This window comes from Manihot esculenta, chromosome 9 (assembly GCF_001659605.2).
Source record: "Manihot esculenta cultivar AM560-2 chromosome 9, M.esculenta_v8, whole genome shotgun sequence".
Lineage (NCBI taxonomy): Eukaryota > Viridiplantae > Streptophyta > Magnoliopsida > Malpighiales > Euphorbiaceae > Manihot > Manihot esculenta.
This window is the reverse complement of record NC_035169.2, coordinates 27357963-27374565: the sequence shown is the minus strand read 5'-3', so window position 1 is coordinate 27374565 and position 16603 is coordinate 27357963. Positions and strand designations below refer to the sequence as shown.

General features: G+C 35.9%; 1 protein-coding gene across 9 annotated transcripts in view; it reads left to right on the top strand.

Annotated features, from left to right (window-relative positions):
• The window catches only part of LOC110622224 (E3 ubiquitin-protein ligase PRT6), a 50966-nt gene that overhangs the window by 33709 nt on the left and 654 nt on the right, over nucleotides 1–16603 (top strand). For 2 of the 9 annotated variants that reach the window (XM_021766659.2, XM_021766657.2), the window contains 14 exons: nucleotides 774–1017; nucleotides 1106–1828; nucleotides 2246–2434; nucleotides 2553–3244; nucleotides 4595–4646; nucleotides 4741–5380; nucleotides 8287–8495; nucleotides 8578–9104; nucleotides 9204–9308; nucleotides 13984–14050; nucleotides 14166–14243; nucleotides 15161–15229; nucleotides 15364–15458; nucleotides 15550–15698. In XM_021766659.2, coding sequence (XP_021622351.1) covers nucleotides 774–1017; nucleotides 1106–1828; nucleotides 2246–2434; nucleotides 2553–3244; nucleotides 4595–4646; nucleotides 4741–5380; nucleotides 8287–8495; nucleotides 8578–9104; nucleotides 9204–9308; nucleotides 13984–14050; nucleotides 14166–14243; nucleotides 15161–15229; nucleotides 15364–15438 — 3670 coding nt within the window. In that variant the 3' untranslated portion in view covers nucleotides 15439–15458; nucleotides 15550–15698. Of the gene's footprint in view, nucleotides 1–773; nucleotides 1018–1105; nucleotides 1829–2245; nucleotides 2435–2552; nucleotides 3245–4594; nucleotides 4647–4740; nucleotides 5381–8286; nucleotides 8496–8577; nucleotides 9105–9203; nucleotides 9309–10184; nucleotides 10425–13983; nucleotides 14051–14165; nucleotides 14244–15160; nucleotides 15230–15363; nucleotides 15462–15549; nucleotides 15699–16603 lie in introns of all 9 variants that reach the window. The other 7 variants (XM_043960514.1, XM_021766658.2, XM_043960510.1 and 4 more) reach the window with 7 other exon arrangements.

Sequence of the window (16603 nt, the reverse complement as noted above, 5' to 3'; positions counted from 1 at the left end):
CAGGTTCTTTCCTGCAGCTTCTGCTCTGGTTTCCAAACAGCTCCTGCATTTGTTGCGATAAGCTCTGGATTTGAGTTTCAACTTGTGCCATTTTAGCATCATTTTGTGCTTGAATTTCCAGGAGCAATGATTTCAGTTGTTGTGTTGAATAATGGTTGGCTCTGATACCAAGTTATTAAGTTCCCTGGTAATGGATCATGTCATGGACTCACGGGCCTATGGACAGAGAAGTCTTCCTCTGCAACAGCCTTGCCCTTGCCTCTGTTTCTGCCTTTTCGTGTTGATTGCTGAACCTATGGTGAATGCGAATAGAGCTCATTGGAGGGAGCTCCAATACCTCAAGATTCGTTCAGTGAGAGAGAGAGTCTTAATCTCAGGTTCTTTGTGATTAATTGCTTCCTTTATTCCTTGAATCCATCTCTATAAATAAGAGACTTTTACAAGCAGTAACAGAGTTCTAAAACAAATAATTTTCTTACTGGATAAAATGAAACAGATAAACATAATTTTGATCCTAAAAGAAGAGATAAGATAATGAAGATAAGACGTGGATAATCAATCAGCTTCTTAATCATGCTTGCCAAGAATCTTGTGCTGCTGGTAAAGCTTTCCAACAAATGCGTCTATAACATTATTGCTTTCTTGCCTTTCCAGTTTCTTTAATGGATAATGGCTTTTTTGTTGCCTTGTGTGATTGTGGGCATGTTGAATTTGATTTGATCTCTTTGATTGTATAATATTGAAGTTAAAGGCATGAACAACTGTCCCTTCAGGTATGAACCAGTTCTGGTGCAGGAAATGCTTACGCTTATCATGCAAATTGTTCAAGAAAGGCGATTTTCAGGGCTAACTCCTGCTGAAAATTTGAAAAGAGAGTTAGTTCAAAAGTTAGCCATTGGAGATGCTACACATAGTCAATTGGTGAAGTCTTTGCCTCGGGATCTTTCAAAGTATGACCAACTTCAGGAAATTTTAGATTCAGTTGCTGTGTATTCTAATCCATCTGGCTTCAATCAGGTTTGTTTTGTGCCCTATAATATGTTTTATCTGGGATTTTGTGTTGATATTTCTGTAAGTTGTCCTTGTATATCTCTACATCTTTTAGGGAATGTACTCTTTACGCTGGACATATTGGAAAGACCTGGATCTGTATCATCCTCGATGGAACTCAAGGGATTTGCAAGTGGCAGAAGAAAGATACATGCGCTATTGTAATGTCTCAGCAATGACCACTCAGCTGCCCAGGTGGACAAGGATTCATCCTCCTCTCAAGGGTGTAGCTGGAATAGCCACTTGTAAAGTGGTCCTAAAAATTATCAGAGCTGTTATATTTTATGCTGTTTTCTCTGATAAGTTGAACGCAACACGGGCACCTGATGATGTTCTTATAATGGCTTTACACTTGCTGTCATTGGGTTTAGACATTTGTTTGCAGTGGAGAGAACCTAGTGGCATGTCATGTTCCAATGGAGATTCCATTACCATGCTTGCATTTGCTTGTGAAGAAATTCACGATGGATTAAATTATGGTGCTGGTAAACAGAGTTTGCTGTCACTTCTTGTATCATTGATGAGGATGCAGAAGAGAGAGAATGCAGACAACTTTTTGGAAGCGGACTCTTCTAACTTTTCTTCTTTGATTGAAAGCTTATTGAAGAGGTTTGCAGAGGTAGATTCTGGGTGCATGGCTAAACTGCAACAGCTCGCACCTGAAGTGGTCATTCATTTATCAAAAGCACTTCCTAGTAATGATGTGCATACTGCAGGATCAGTTTCTGATAGTGAGAAGCGCAAGGCCAAAGCCCGAGAGAGACAGGCTGCTATATTGGTGAGATTTCATTGTACATTTTCTGTCTAGATTCCTTCTGATGTTGTTACTTTTGTTATTGTAGTTGTTGTTATTATTATTACATCAAACAAGACAAATATGGAAAGTCACACTTGATTGTAGGAAGGGTACTACCAATGTTTTTCCTTTTTCCTCTTTCGTTTTGCGTACATGGATGATTACTTAGTTCTCTCATGGGAAATTTAAAGTCCATTTATTTATGATGAATTATGTCTGGTCCGTATTCTTAATAAGACTGAAGATTACTTAGTTCTCTCATGGGAAATTTAAAGTCCATTTATTTATGATGAATTATGTCTGGTCCGTATTCTTAATAAGACTGAAGACAATTATTGAAGCAATATGAACTTATTCTTTTAACATCTAATTCGTGGAGCTTGCTTGGTTTTCTTGCAGGCAAAAATGAGAGCTGAGCAGTCCAAGTTTTTGTTGAGCATTAATTCTGCTTCTGATCATGATTCAAAATCTGGATTAGATGAAAGCAACAAGGATAGGGAAGATCTAGAAGAGTCTGCACAAGATATTTGTTCCCTTTGCCATGATCCTAATTCCAAAAGTCCTGTGTCCTTCTTGATTCTTCTTCAGGTAAGCAAGTCATTTGTGTATATATTGTTCTGAGTCATTGACTCTAGTGCTGAAACATTTATATTGTTCACTTGCAACAACTGATTTTCCACATATGTTTTTACCTTTTTTCATAAAGAAATCAAAGCTTTTGAGCTTAATTGACAAAGGTCCCCCATCTTGGGATCAAGATTGGCCGTCTGATAAGGAGCAAGCTGTTCTGAATCTAGCTACAAACAAAGTAGGTGATCAAGCTGGCTCAAACTCTTCTTCAAGCGGTACAGGAGTGATTTCATCTAATCAATTAGCGCGGCTGGTTCAAAATGCAATTAATGAGTTTGCTGATTATGCTCAACCTGGGGAAATAAGTAATTTTCTAGAATTTGTGAAAGCTCAGTTTCCATCATTCAGGAATGCTGCAACCCCTAGCTCATTGAAGAATGGAGTTGATAGAACTGCATGTACCCTAGAGACACTAGAACAAGATATGTACAAAGCCATTCGTAAAGAGATGAGTGATAATATTCTACTTTCCGGTTCTGGAGTCAAGAATGCAGAATTTTCAGCAGATGAAGGTTACATTAGAGGCAGCAAGGGTTCTGATTCTGTGTTGCTTGGAAAATACATAGCTGCCTTTTCGAGAGAGAGGACAGAGCACCCTTCATCTTCTGAAGATACTCTTGATGACATTGCTAGGGTGGATTCCACTTCTCAGGTTTCCACGTCTTATGGACTTGGACCAGCTGATTGTGATGGGGTTTACTTGTCTTCCTGTGGACATGCTGTGCACCAGGGCTGCCTTGATCGATATTTATCTTCATTGAAGGAAAGGTAAGTGCCATTGGTAAGAAAATGTAGAGATTAACGGTCAGATCTTATTTAATTTTTAGTTTTAATCAATATTTGAGAAACTGGCCTAATCATAGAACGAGATAAGGCATAAGCTTGATGGTCAAAAGGTTTAATCAGGATGAAACTAGGATTCAATTGGGGTCGCAATAAATATATGTTTATCATATATTTATAAAATATAATAGAATATAAGCATTTTGATAATCCATAATGTAATCTTTTTAATTTTTGAATATCTTGTACTCTTAAATATAAGATGCAATGAAATCACAGTTATCCTAGCGGCTTGGTGGTGGTCAGTTCAACTATCTGAACCTAAGGAGCTTGGTTCAGCTTCTCACTTAGCGATTGTGCTATCTTCTGTATCTTTCATTGAACCCAAAACTAGTGCAACCTATTCGTGGTTTAACCGTCTGTTTTGGCTGGTCAAGGCAGTTGCCTGATAGCATTTTGTAATTATCTTGCCATTTGGCAGGGGGAAGATCTCATTATCCCTTATATTACAAGTATCAAAGAGATTGCTTTAGACTCTCAAGTTCATGGTTATTAAAGGCTCAAGGTGCACTATGATGCTCAGGAATCTTCGGGCCTGCACGCATGGTGCAAAGGGCAGTCGCCTACATGAACGAAGTGATGCACAAAAAAAAAAATAATAATAATAAAATAGCAATTTTAGATAACCAATAACCAAGACGCATAGGACCTAAATGACATGTCTTGTTTATAAAAAAAAAAAAAAAAAAAAAAAGGAAGCAATATCATAATACTATTTTGAATTACTCCTATAGTGTTGCCATTGATATTTAAAAAGGATAATTTTAAATAAAGTATAAATAAAGGAGTATTACAAGCAATTAAGATGAGAAGGATGATAAGATTATATTGAAAGCAACATATGTGGAGAAATTAAAAGCGACTAGTTATCACTACTCACTAGTAATACTAAGTCCGAAAACATTGCGGTCATTAATATTTGCTTTTGATAGATTGGCAAATCTTTAAGTCAAGAAGGTTTTTTGTTATTGGAAGTGCTTGCCAAAGGTGGAAATATAGGTGCGTTGTCTTCCTAGAGCCTGGCACCTGGATCAAGGTGCAAGCCTAGGTGCTTAAGGCATTAGGATTGGAGTCCGGTGAGCCTGAGCTTGAGGCATGCTTGAGACGCGCCTTTAATAACTATACTCAAGTTATCTGGGATGCTTTTGTTCTTTTTCTGCTGATTATCCATTCTTTATAAATGTCTCACTAATATAATGCCTGTAAAGCTATTAGATGTACATACTTCTTGAAAATGAACAGGATTAAGATAATGTCTTTATATTGTTTATACAGATATGCAAGAAGAATTATTTTTGAAGGAGGGCATATTGTTGACCCTGATCAGGTACTAACATCATTTTTTTGAAGGTTCTGTACTGTTGATGTGGTATTCTTTCCACTGAAAGAAAACTCACTTGTACTTTACTTTCTTTTTCAAGGGTGAATTTCTCTGCCCTGTGTGCCGTCGGCTTGCCAATTCTGTCTTGCCTTCATTGCCTGGGGATTTCCAGAGGGTTTGGACGGAGCCTAAGATATCAACTGTTACTTCAACAAATGCTGTAGGACATTTAGCTACATCAATTGAGGGAAGTAATTTGCTTTGGCTGCAACAGGCCTTGGCTCTCTTAAGATCTGCTGCAAACTATGTGGAGAAGAGAGATATTTGGAAGATTTTTCCCCTGCAAAGAAATGAAAGAATGAAGCAAAGTCTTAATTCAATTTCTCATGTTCTCTGCAAAATGTACTTTCCAAGCAGGCAGGACAAGTTCTCAAGATCCAAGAAGGCAAACCATTATGTAATTATGTGGGACACACTTACATATTCCCTTAAATCTATGGAGATCGCTGCTCGTTGTGGTAGGACTTGTATGACTCCAAGTTACAGTCTTAATGGCTTGTACAAGGAACTTGAAGCTACTGATGGATTTATATTTTCATTGTTGCTAAAGATTGTGAATAGTTTGAGAAGTAAGAGCTCTCTTCATGTGCTTCAAAGATTTAGAGGCATTCAGATCTTTGCTGAGTCCATTTGTTCGGGAGTTGAGATGGACCATGCTGATAGTGCTTATGGATGTGGAGGTGAGTTGTTACCTTGTGGCTTTTATGCACTCAGTATACGACTGATGCTTTTTGCTTTCTCAAGAGCTTCTATTGTTCTTGTATTTATAGGTTCTGTTCTCTTCTTAGCTTTCAAATTATTTTTGGGCTAGTTTTATTTGATTTGAATAACTCATTATAATGTAGGCACTGATTATGAACTATGGATTATGAATTTTTCGGAACATCTGGAATCTTGATAAATCTGCATGACCAATTTACAAAGACAAAAATAGTATCACAAAGGTTTCTTAAAATGATGAAACATATTATATTTTTGACCGATTTTAGCTAGACTTGAAATGTTATAACAGAATTGGACCTTTTTGCTTTTTTTAACGGACCATTAGCAAAATTGCTAAAATCTTTAGTAACACGGTGATAGAACTAAATATGCAACATGTCAAATCAATAGACACCCAAATAGACGTAGTATCAAATGTTACTTACAAAGTTATAATTAAATACATTTCCAAACTTAATGATACAGCTAAAAAGTTAGAACTGATTTTGAAATTTATTATTGTTGTAAATCTGAACTTGATAGTAAGAATTTAATTATTTAAATAAATATAATTAATTTATTTCAGTAAATTATAGAATACTCTATTATTATGGAACTCAGAGTTATCAAGGTAGAATTACTAGCCTAATTTATTACTCAATACTCATCAAACTTTCAAAGATAACTTCAACATCAACAAAATATTCACATAGTCAATTAGTCATATTTATTATTCATATCTCTTCAACTAACTTCAACTTCAACACCGTCAAAATTATGAATAAGCAACAATTTAAAATCAATAACACCCATGACCCATTCAATGTTGTTCTCAATAAATAAACAAAAATTCTCACAAATAAATGAACGACAAATCATAAATCAACAACACTCATTATAACTAATTTCTAAATAAACATTTATTCATCACAAGATTCACAACAATACCTATTCTGTTTAGAGACAGGCTAGAGAGTGGAGAGTGAAGACAATGATGTGGAGAGGAGAATAATGAGAGGGAAGGAAGGGAGGAGATCGGGAGAAGATCAGAAGGAGACTCGGTCGACAGAGTGTAGAGGAAGGAAGGGAGGAGAAGGAAAAAGAAGAAAGAGGAGACAAGACGCGACACATACCTGTGGTGTCAGTCGGCTGCTGCTGTTTGGAGAAGGCAGCAGATATTGGGACTCTTGGCTGGAAGGGTTTTAATTTGAAAACCCTTAAATTTTTTTTAAAAAAAAGATGTGGCACCAGGCAACGCCTCGCTTGCCTTGCCTTGTCTTGCGAGGCAAGGCAAGCGCCTCAATGAGAGGCACCAAGGCGACAACACTGATGGAACTTCCAACAAAACCTTAAGTTCATCCGTATTGTAGAAGACTTATGACTTGCAAAATATTTTTATATAAATATCCATAACCATCTGTCATTAATTTATCCTAAATCAAGACTTCAATTAAGTAAATTAAAATATTATACCTAAAATTCAAAATATGGACGTCAAATATCAAGGAATCAAGCAAAATACTCAAGATATTAGAGAAATAAATATTTATTTGCATGAGTATAAAAAAATTATACAGTTTACGAAGTGAGAAAAAAAGAAAAGAGAAGTTGCAGGTAGAGCTGCCAGTGGGTTAGTTTCTTCAAAGTTACCAGCTATCCAAAGTGATAATTGTTGAATCCTACATCGGTTGTGGAAAGGGTAATGTGCCCCTTATATGGGCCATAGGCACTCCTTTCCCTTAAGCTAGCTTTTGGAGTGAGTTAGGCCTATTCCAAATTTATCATGGTATCAGAGCCTCTCCATCCGATGCTGGACCTCCTATAAATATGTACACCAGTAAAATTTTGGGCGTGAGGGGGTGTGTTGAATCCCACGTTGGTTGTAGAAAGGGGTAATATGCCCCCTTATATGTGCTATAGGCACTCCTATCCCTTGAACTAGCTTTTTTGGATGAGTTAAGCCTGTCCCAAATTTAACAATAATAATAGTAGGCACGTGAATTAAACCTTCCTTTTATCCACCAAAAGCTCGTGCTGTCCAAAAATATAAGCAAGCTTTTTATATTTTGAGTACATCTGTCATTCCCCAAGCCAAAATGACTTTGAATGGCAATTTCTTCCTACCCCCTTTTCTTCCAACATGTCATGTTCAGCCAATATGGATGTAATAGTAATAAACTGATCTCTGAATCACAGTGGATGAATCAAGCAATATTGTATTGATTAGCCTAATATCTATTAGATGGCATGTAATTCGTCACTTATACTTAATGCCCAGCTTGGGTTAGGTGTAAAAACAATGTATTTGTATTCTTTTTCTTTAAATATTTTTGAATGCCTCTTGATCTCATAAATCTTTTATTTTCTCAATTATATTCTAATCTTTTAACCTAATCATTTTGGTTTGTGAGTATAAAAAAATTTCAATTGTATCCATTGAATTTTTTGGACATTCAGTACTTGCTCTTTGCAGAGCATCTGTTTTTTTTTTTTTTTTTTTTTTAATTCCCTAACCATATGTTTTTAACAGATTCCTTAATCATAGAAAAAGATCTAGAGTCTGTTTTTCCAGGTGGTGGTATTGGTGAGGGAGACGAACAACTTGAGTGAAGTAGGGAGTATCAACAGTTTTTCAGTTTGGGAAGGGGACATAAGTATAGACAAGGATGTTTTGTGCCTTTTTGGCTGATACGATGTCCACATAATCCTACTATTTTCTTCCCTAGATCAACAGAGGCACGTGATTTGAAAAAAATTTCAGATACTAATGAATCAAATGGGATATGATTGAAAAGATGCAAAATGTTGAGGATTTAGGAGACCACTAGGTTAATTTTCAAATTTTTGAAACACTAATTTATCAATTTTTTTGTTTGCTGTATAGGTGATATGTCATCCATTTTGAAACATGTCGAGAAAGAAGTACCATATCCTGACATGCAATTTTGGAAGCGAGCATCTGATCCCATCCTTAGTCATGATGCTTTTTCGTCGTTGATGTGGGTTCTCTTCTGTCTTCCACACCCATTTTTTTCATGCGAGGAATCTTTGTTATCCCTTGTCCATATCTTCTATATAGTCTCTATAACTCAGGTATGATACCTTCACTTTTGTGCTTTATTAATTTGACATACCATTACTACTAACTTTCTAATTGATGTTCATTGGAATGCAGGGTATACTTACTTGTTGTGGGCAGCATCAATATACAAGGGAACCAGGTTTGAATGATTGCCTGATTTCTGACATCACCAGAGTTTTAGAAGAATCTGGATGGATCCAGCAGTATTTTGTTTCAAAGTATATGGATACATATTCCAATACCATAGATGCAATTCGTAGATTGAGTTTCCCTTATTTGAGGAGGTGTGCATTGCTTTGGAAATTGTTAGGCACTTCTTTCTCAGAACCATTCCATAATGGGGATCATGTGCTGCATGCCCTCGATGATGACACAGTGGACTACATGGATGATGGCATAGTTGAGCTCAATGAAGTTCAGAAACTAGAAAAGATCTTCAAGATTCCACCACTGGATGTTGTTTTCAAGGACCATGGAATACGATCTTTAGTTATGAAATGGTTACGTCACTTTCAGAAGGAATATGAATTCTTTGGTTTTCAATCTGTTTTGCATTCCACACCTGTAGTTCCATTCAAATTGATGCAGCTTCCTCATGTATACCAGGATCTACTTGAGAGGTTCGTAATGATTTTTATACTTTTCAGTGACATCAAAGTTAGGACGTTTTTCTTCATAGAAATTGCAGTTGATTTGAATCATATGTGCGCTTCATTCAGGTATATAAAACAACGTTGTGCTGACTGCAAGACTATCATTGATGAACCTGCTCTATGCCTGTTATGTGGTAGATTATGCTCCCCGAACTGGAAGATGTGCTGCAGGTTCATATTACTGCTTAGTTTCACTTTGACTACGACTTGCTCCCTATGCTTTGTGTGGATATTTGAATTATGTTGAATTGTTTCTTAACTTCGAGAAGTCTAACAAGAATTTGTTGTGCAATATACATATGTTAATATGTAATGACTTTCTTGGTTGTTCCAACAACATTTTTTTAGGGACACTTTTGATAATGATATTGGATTGATGTCATTTTAACTTTAAGCTAGTGTTTAAAGCCAAGGTAATTTTGAATAAACCGAATATTGAAGAGTAGATGATGAAGTACACAGAAGTCATTGAATCAAACATAGAGGTGAAATAATTGGAGAAGTGAAATAGAAATGACTAGGAACAACAAGGTAAATGCAGGATTATATTAATGTCGTACATGCGTTTTCATTTGGTTCTCTCTTCTACAGTAGCTTTTTGGGTATTTTATTTTATTTTTGTTTAAATATATCCTTCTATTCAAATCTACTTGATTATTTTGGAGATATATTTGCTCTCAACAGCAACATAGTTGTTCTCAATCAGGCTGGCAGATGTGTACCAAGGAGAGAGTGGTAACATTTAATTAACTTGGTCACAGTGTTGACCAACATAGAAAGTTCCTAATTAGGAGGATTCAGATATAATCCTAATTAGGTTTGATTATAGGGTTTGATATTAGAGATTTTATTTTTATTATAAATATTCCTAATTTAGATTGATTTTTTGTGTATAAATACTCAAACTTTGTAAAGATCAATTCAATTGGAATAAAATTTAAAATTCCTCCCAAAATTCTTTCTGGTGTCGGAGCCTTGCCACTTGAATTGGCATAGATTTCAAATCTGTTACAAAAAGTTAGGTTAACTAATAGGTCAAGCTTCTAGGTGACTATATCAAGGGTGTTGTTTGACACTACCTGTACCAAGAAAAGCTCATCGAATTTTCAGCCTATCACCGAGACGCGACCCTTCTCCGAGCACGTGAATGTCCTCATGCGACGCCACAACATTCTGCATCTCTTTACACGCGTCGACACTTGAGCCTTTCTCCGGCATCCTTTTCCCTCGACGCTCCTTTTCGGCCCTCTTTCCAGCATGTTGCGCTTCTGACTGGCCTTTTTCCAGGTGTTTTAACAATAACTTGGTTGTTCCTGTCTTTGTGTTGCTAGCCCCTGTTTACCTTTAAAATGTCAGATAAGAAAGGCATTAATGGAGGTGATGTATGTGTTTTTTATACTGTTCCATAGATTATTGATTCTAGTGCAAATAGATACATGACAGGTTCCTCTAAAAGCTTCCTTAATTACCTTCCATGTCTATACAGTTAGAATAGTTGATGTTTCTTTTATTCCTATCTCTGGAACAAGATCGATCGATTGTATTTTCAATATTAAGCTACTTCTGTTCTCCATGTTTTTCATTTTTCTGCTAATTTAATCTTTTATTTGTCAGTGTTTTTACCAAAATCTTTAATGGTAAAATTGAGTTTTTTTTCTGACTATTGTGTTATTCAGGACCTTCAAACTAGAAAGAGGATTGACTATGATAGACTACACAATGACTTATATATGTCGAAAGGGAATCTGGGTTTGAATTCACCTGGCTCTTTTTGGAAAAAATCATGATGTCAACTAGGAAATCATACAATGACATAGATAGTTAGGACATCCATCATTTTTTATTTTAGAGAAACTTTATCTTAATTTATTTTCTGAAGTTCAATGTGATTCTTTAGTTTGTGATGCTTGTGAGTATGCTAAGTATACAAAAACCTCTTATCCTTTCGGTAACAATTAGAGTACGGTCCCTTTTGTAATCATCTATTATGACGTTTGGGAACTTACTCAAACAGTCTCACTATCTGGTAATCGTTGGTTTGTTACTTATATTGATTGTTGTATTCGCATGACTTGAGTTTATTTGATAAAGATAAAGAGTAATGTGGTTTCTTGCTTTTAATCTTTTCACAAGATGCTTTATACTTAATTTGATGCTAAGATAAAAGTTTTGAGAACTGATAATGGTATAGAGTACAGGGATGACCGTTTTTTAGTTTATCTGGAGTCCAATGGGATACTGCATCAAACTAGTTGTCCTTACACTAGTGTCTAAAATGGTGTTGCTAAGAAAAAATAGGCACCTATTGGAAGTAGGCTGATTTCTTCTTTTCACCATGAACCTTCCAAAAACCTATTAGAAGATGCAGTCTTAGCCGCAGTTTATCTCGTTAATAAAATGCCTCTCAAAGTTTGTCTTTAAAGCCCTTTAGAGGTGCTACAGGGAAAATGCTTATACTGTTTTACTAAAGGTGTTTGGATGCACGTGCTTTATTCATATTACGACAGGTGGAAAGCTCGATCCGAGGGCTCTTAAATGTATGTTTGTTAGGTATTCTCTCACACAGAAGGATTACAAATGTTACCGCCCTCCATTTAGAAAATGCTTTAGAAAATACTTTAGAGAGTCTGAACCTTATTTTAATACTATCCCATCACCTCTTCAGGGAAAGAACAATGAGAGAAAAGTGATGATTTCTAATTCTATAATTTTAGTGCGTTTTAATTTAGAGGAGACTACTATATAGGGAGAGACTATTGGTGATCAGAAAAAGATAATTGGGCATTTGGATAAACCAGATTTAAGGAGATGCTCAAGAAGAGACACAACAGAAGCAGAAAAAGCTATTCTGCAGCCTACTCAAATGTCATGAATCTTCCTCTTCTCTATCTGGTGAGTCATCCTTAAATCTTGAGTCCATTGACGATCTAAATAAATCAATTGCTCAAAGAAAAGGAGTTACATCTTGCACAAAGCACTCTATTTCTATTTTTCTCTCTTGTGGTCCTTTGTCTTCATCCTATAGAGTTTTTGCCTTGTCTTTTTCCTGTGTCTATGTCACAGGACTGGAATGAAGCTCTCAAAAATTCTAATTGGAAGGGAGCAATGATTGAAGAAATGAAAGGCTTGACTAAAAATTAGACCTGGGAGTTGATCTCTCTTCCATCTGAAAAAAACCAGTTGGCTGCAAATGAGTGGGTGTTCACTGTGAAATACAAAGCAAATGGATCAATAGAAAGATTTAAGGTCAGACTAATTGCCAAGGGATACACTCAAACTTATGGAGTGGATTACCAGAGACATTTGCCCCTATTGCTAAAATGAACTCAATCAGAGTAGTGCTATCTTGTGCTCTCAATCTTGATTGGGACTTACAACAATTTGATGTGAAAAATACATTTCTTTATGGAAATTTGGAGGAAGTGTATATAGAAATAGCTTATAGATTTGCTGATGAAAAAATACAAGGAAAGGTGTGTAAGTTAAAAAGCGCTTTGTACGGGTTGGAGCAATCACCCAGAGCTTAGTTTGGTCGATTTAGTAGAGCTATGATTTTTTTTGCCTATCAATAGAGCAATGCTGACCATACTCTATTTATTAGAGATCTTAAAAGTAAAATTACTCTTTTTATAGTCTGTGTTGATAGCATAATAATGACCGGGGTTGATATTGAAGAGATGATTAGGCTGAAAAACCTTTTGGTTCGAGAGTTTGAAATTAAAAATTTGGGAAAACTTCAATATTTTCTGGGAATTGAGGTTGTCAGATTAAAGAAAGGGAATATTTATTTCTTAGAGAAAATACATTCTGGATCTTTTGAAAGAAGCTGATATGTTAGGCTGTAAACCAGCATAAAGTCTCATTGTTAGAGCAATTACAAGTTACGAGTAAGGATCAGTGAATCAGTGAATATTGGGAGATATCAGAGGTTGGTAGGCAGACTGATTTATCTTTCGTATACTCGACCAGACAGCAGCATATGCAGTCAGTTTATGCATCGTGAATCTCACATGCAAGTTGTTTTTCACACTTTGCGATATTTGAAATCTGCTCCTGGAAAAGGTCTCTTATTCTCTAAACACGGTCATCTCTGCATACATGGATTCACAGATGCAGATTGGATTAGTTGATGATAGAAGGTCGACTAGTGGTTTTTATACACTTGTGGGAGGAAATCTTATCACTTGGAGAAGTAAAAATCAAAGTGTTGTTATTCAATCAAATGCTGAGGCGGAATATAGAGCGATGGCACAAGGTGTTTGTGAACTCCTATAGTTGCAGAGATTGTTGGACGAATTGAAACCTAGAATCGGCAAATAAGTCAATAGTTGTAAAGAGAAAGAAATGAACAAACTCAAAGGAGATCATATATGTATATTTCACCTACATTCTTATTGACGTGGGAGTGGGACCTTCTGCTGCATATTTAGCCTATGTATTTTAGGAAGGAGTATGGAAAATTCAGTAGAGTAGTATTTTACTTACTTAGATGTTTGTGTCGAAGGGTAGCTTCTTATTTTAGGATATTATAAAATAATCTAGGTATCTTGGGGAAACTATTATTATTGACATTTGACAATTAAGAATTAATCAAAATTTGGGAGTTCTGTGGTTTTCCCATTGATTTTTCTTGTGGTTCTACATCACTTGGAGGATAGCTATGATCCTTTTCATTAGCTTGCATATGTGTTGTCCATTTCTCCTCTTCCTTTGTTGTGTAAACTGAAAGACTTAAAACTACAGGAATTTCTAATTGGATCTTCATCACATGGTAGACTAGATGTCTTCTAATTTTAACGACAAGTTGAGTCGTCTAATACAATAATCCTTTTGCTTCTTATCAAAGGGAAAGTGGATGCCAACCTCATGCAATGGCTTGTGGTGCTGGGATATGTGTATTTTTGTTGATCAAGGTATATCTCTATTCTGGCAAGCTCTATTCAGTTGGTGTATTTTACTCAATTTATTTATTTATTTTGTGCTAGTTACTATTAGAAGTGGAGAACAATAATAGTTTTGTCATTGCAGAGAACTACAGTTCTGCTACAAAGATGTGCACGACAGGCTCCTTGGCCATCTCCTTACTTGGATGCATTTGGTGAAGAGGTATATTAATTTTTCTACTTTGCTAAAGGTGTGAGCATGAACATGGAGTTTTCCATGCTTTTGTGTGTTTTAGATTTTTTTTTTAACCATCCCAGTAATCTTGACTGATATAAATGTGGCTGCACAACATAAAACGAATGGATGGTCCTATGCATGAATCAATTTCTCTGCTCTGTTGTGTGAGATTCCTTGGTATTTGGTTGGTGCTAGTCTTGGTCATATTAGCTTGACGCATGCAAAGAGTTTAATAATGAAGCTTGGGTGCTATCTCTATGAAGTTAAATATCTCTATGTATGCAAAGCTTCTTTTTTTTTCACTTTTTTTTTAGGGTTTGCTTGATTGACTGAAACTGCATACTTGTGGGTTTTGTTTCATTTGGCAAATATTATAACTATGCTAACTAATTAAGAAGTAATACAATATCTATAATTATATGCATGCATACATATCTATACATACTTGTGTATTCACACGCCCGTGCAAACACACACAGACATACACACCTCTCGCCTCTTGTATCCTCCATAGGGTACTCCATTGCCTTAGTATCGCTTGCCCTGATAACATTGAAAAATACACAACAGACATTAGTGTTCGAGAGAAATTGTTTATTACATAAAACTAGTTGGGTGTTATGGAGTTGAGACCCCTAAACTAACTGGGAAAATATATCTGCTGTCTAGAAAACAAATCGAAATGCATTAGGAAAATCTAGGTAAAATAGGAAAGCCTAAATTCTAGATGAAATAGGAAAATAGAAAAAGAAATCCAGTGGATCGTTTATTTATATGCAAGACTGCCAACCAATGTTGAGGAGCACTTCTGGTATAGGCAGTGTATTATTATATTTTATATTGGTGTTTTAAGGATTTTCATTTTGTTACTCTAATGTCTGATACATGATGCTTTCTTGCAGGATATTGAAATGCATAGAGGAAAGCCACTGTATCTGAATGAGGAGCGTTATGCTGCTCTAACATACATGGTGAGGGAGAGATTTTGGCATTTTTAATATCCCATGCCCCTTCTCCCCCAGCAAGCCAGAAAAAAAAAAAAAACCACCCAGCCTACTGAAGAAAAGAAGTTTAAATTGATTAATTTAATAATTATGTTTGTTAGGTTGCTTCTCATGGCCTTGATCGAAGTTCTAAAGTCCTTGGACAAACTACCATTGGTTCTATCTTCTCGGTGTAGTTTGGTAGATGTTCTTCAAGGTTGTTGTGCCACCTCTTTGTTCTCATCTTCGCTTGTAATGCTTAGTTTTTTGTTAAGGTGCTGAGTATTTCATGTGGATCTTTCATTTAGTGGATAATTTTCCACTCAGGTCTGTATGAAGAATCTTCTGCAAGTGCCAAAAAGCTGACCTTTGATTGGGCTGAATGTGTTAGAATCTTGGACTAAGCTGTTGTTTGTTAAGGTTGGGTAAGCAGCAGTTCATTCAGTTAAATTTGCAGGTAGTACACTGTTTTATGGTTGCTCTAGTTGTTTTTATTTATTTTTTTTTTGTGTTGGTGATTCCCTTTTTTCATCTTTTTCTTAACAATTCTTTTACCATGTTGACAAAATAACCTTTGAAGAAATATATACAAAGGGAATTTAAAAAATCTAGTAGCAAAGTGCAAAAGTGATAAGCTAAAATTGATAGAAAGGGGAGTGTCAATGGAATATCTGTTCGAGTAAATTGGAGTAGATATTATCCCAAATGTTCTTCCCTATTTGTGCAATGATCTGTGTTATGAGTTGCCTGTGAAACCGTGAACCTGCATTGCAGAATTTTTTTTCGAAGGTGTTATAGTTTATTTATTCCTTCTTTGCTGTGTGTGAGGCATTGGAGTTTGGAGTCTTCACGCCATACAAAGCTAAAATAAAACTAGTTTAGTTCCACTTTTGGACAAAAACAAAATGCTGAAAAGATTTTTAATTTATTTCCTTGATATGGTATGTCCTGCAAATTATATTACCACCCGTTGTTCCATGTGTTTCCTATGTTCCTACTGTGCAATAGCGATCATTATGACATTAGTGCTTTCCTACAGCTAGACAAGCCTGTAAGCACATCTAGTTTTTAGGATTTCATGGATCTATTTCTACTTCCTATCCCAAGCTTGGTTCCCCGAAACTATGCATATCGGCTTCCTGCTCTTACTATTCTTACTTGAATTCAAAATATAAACAGGCAACAGATCCTGATTGTAGTGTTGATTATTGCTAAATCACAGCACAGAATTGGCCAATTGGGATTTTGAAGCTCTGGTTTGAGGCTTACGGAGAGTTGCACATTTCTTGCTGTTTGTTAATACAATTTGGAAAAATAGGATTAGTTGTTACTTGGGAGGTTTGATCTGCCCTGTATTTTGCT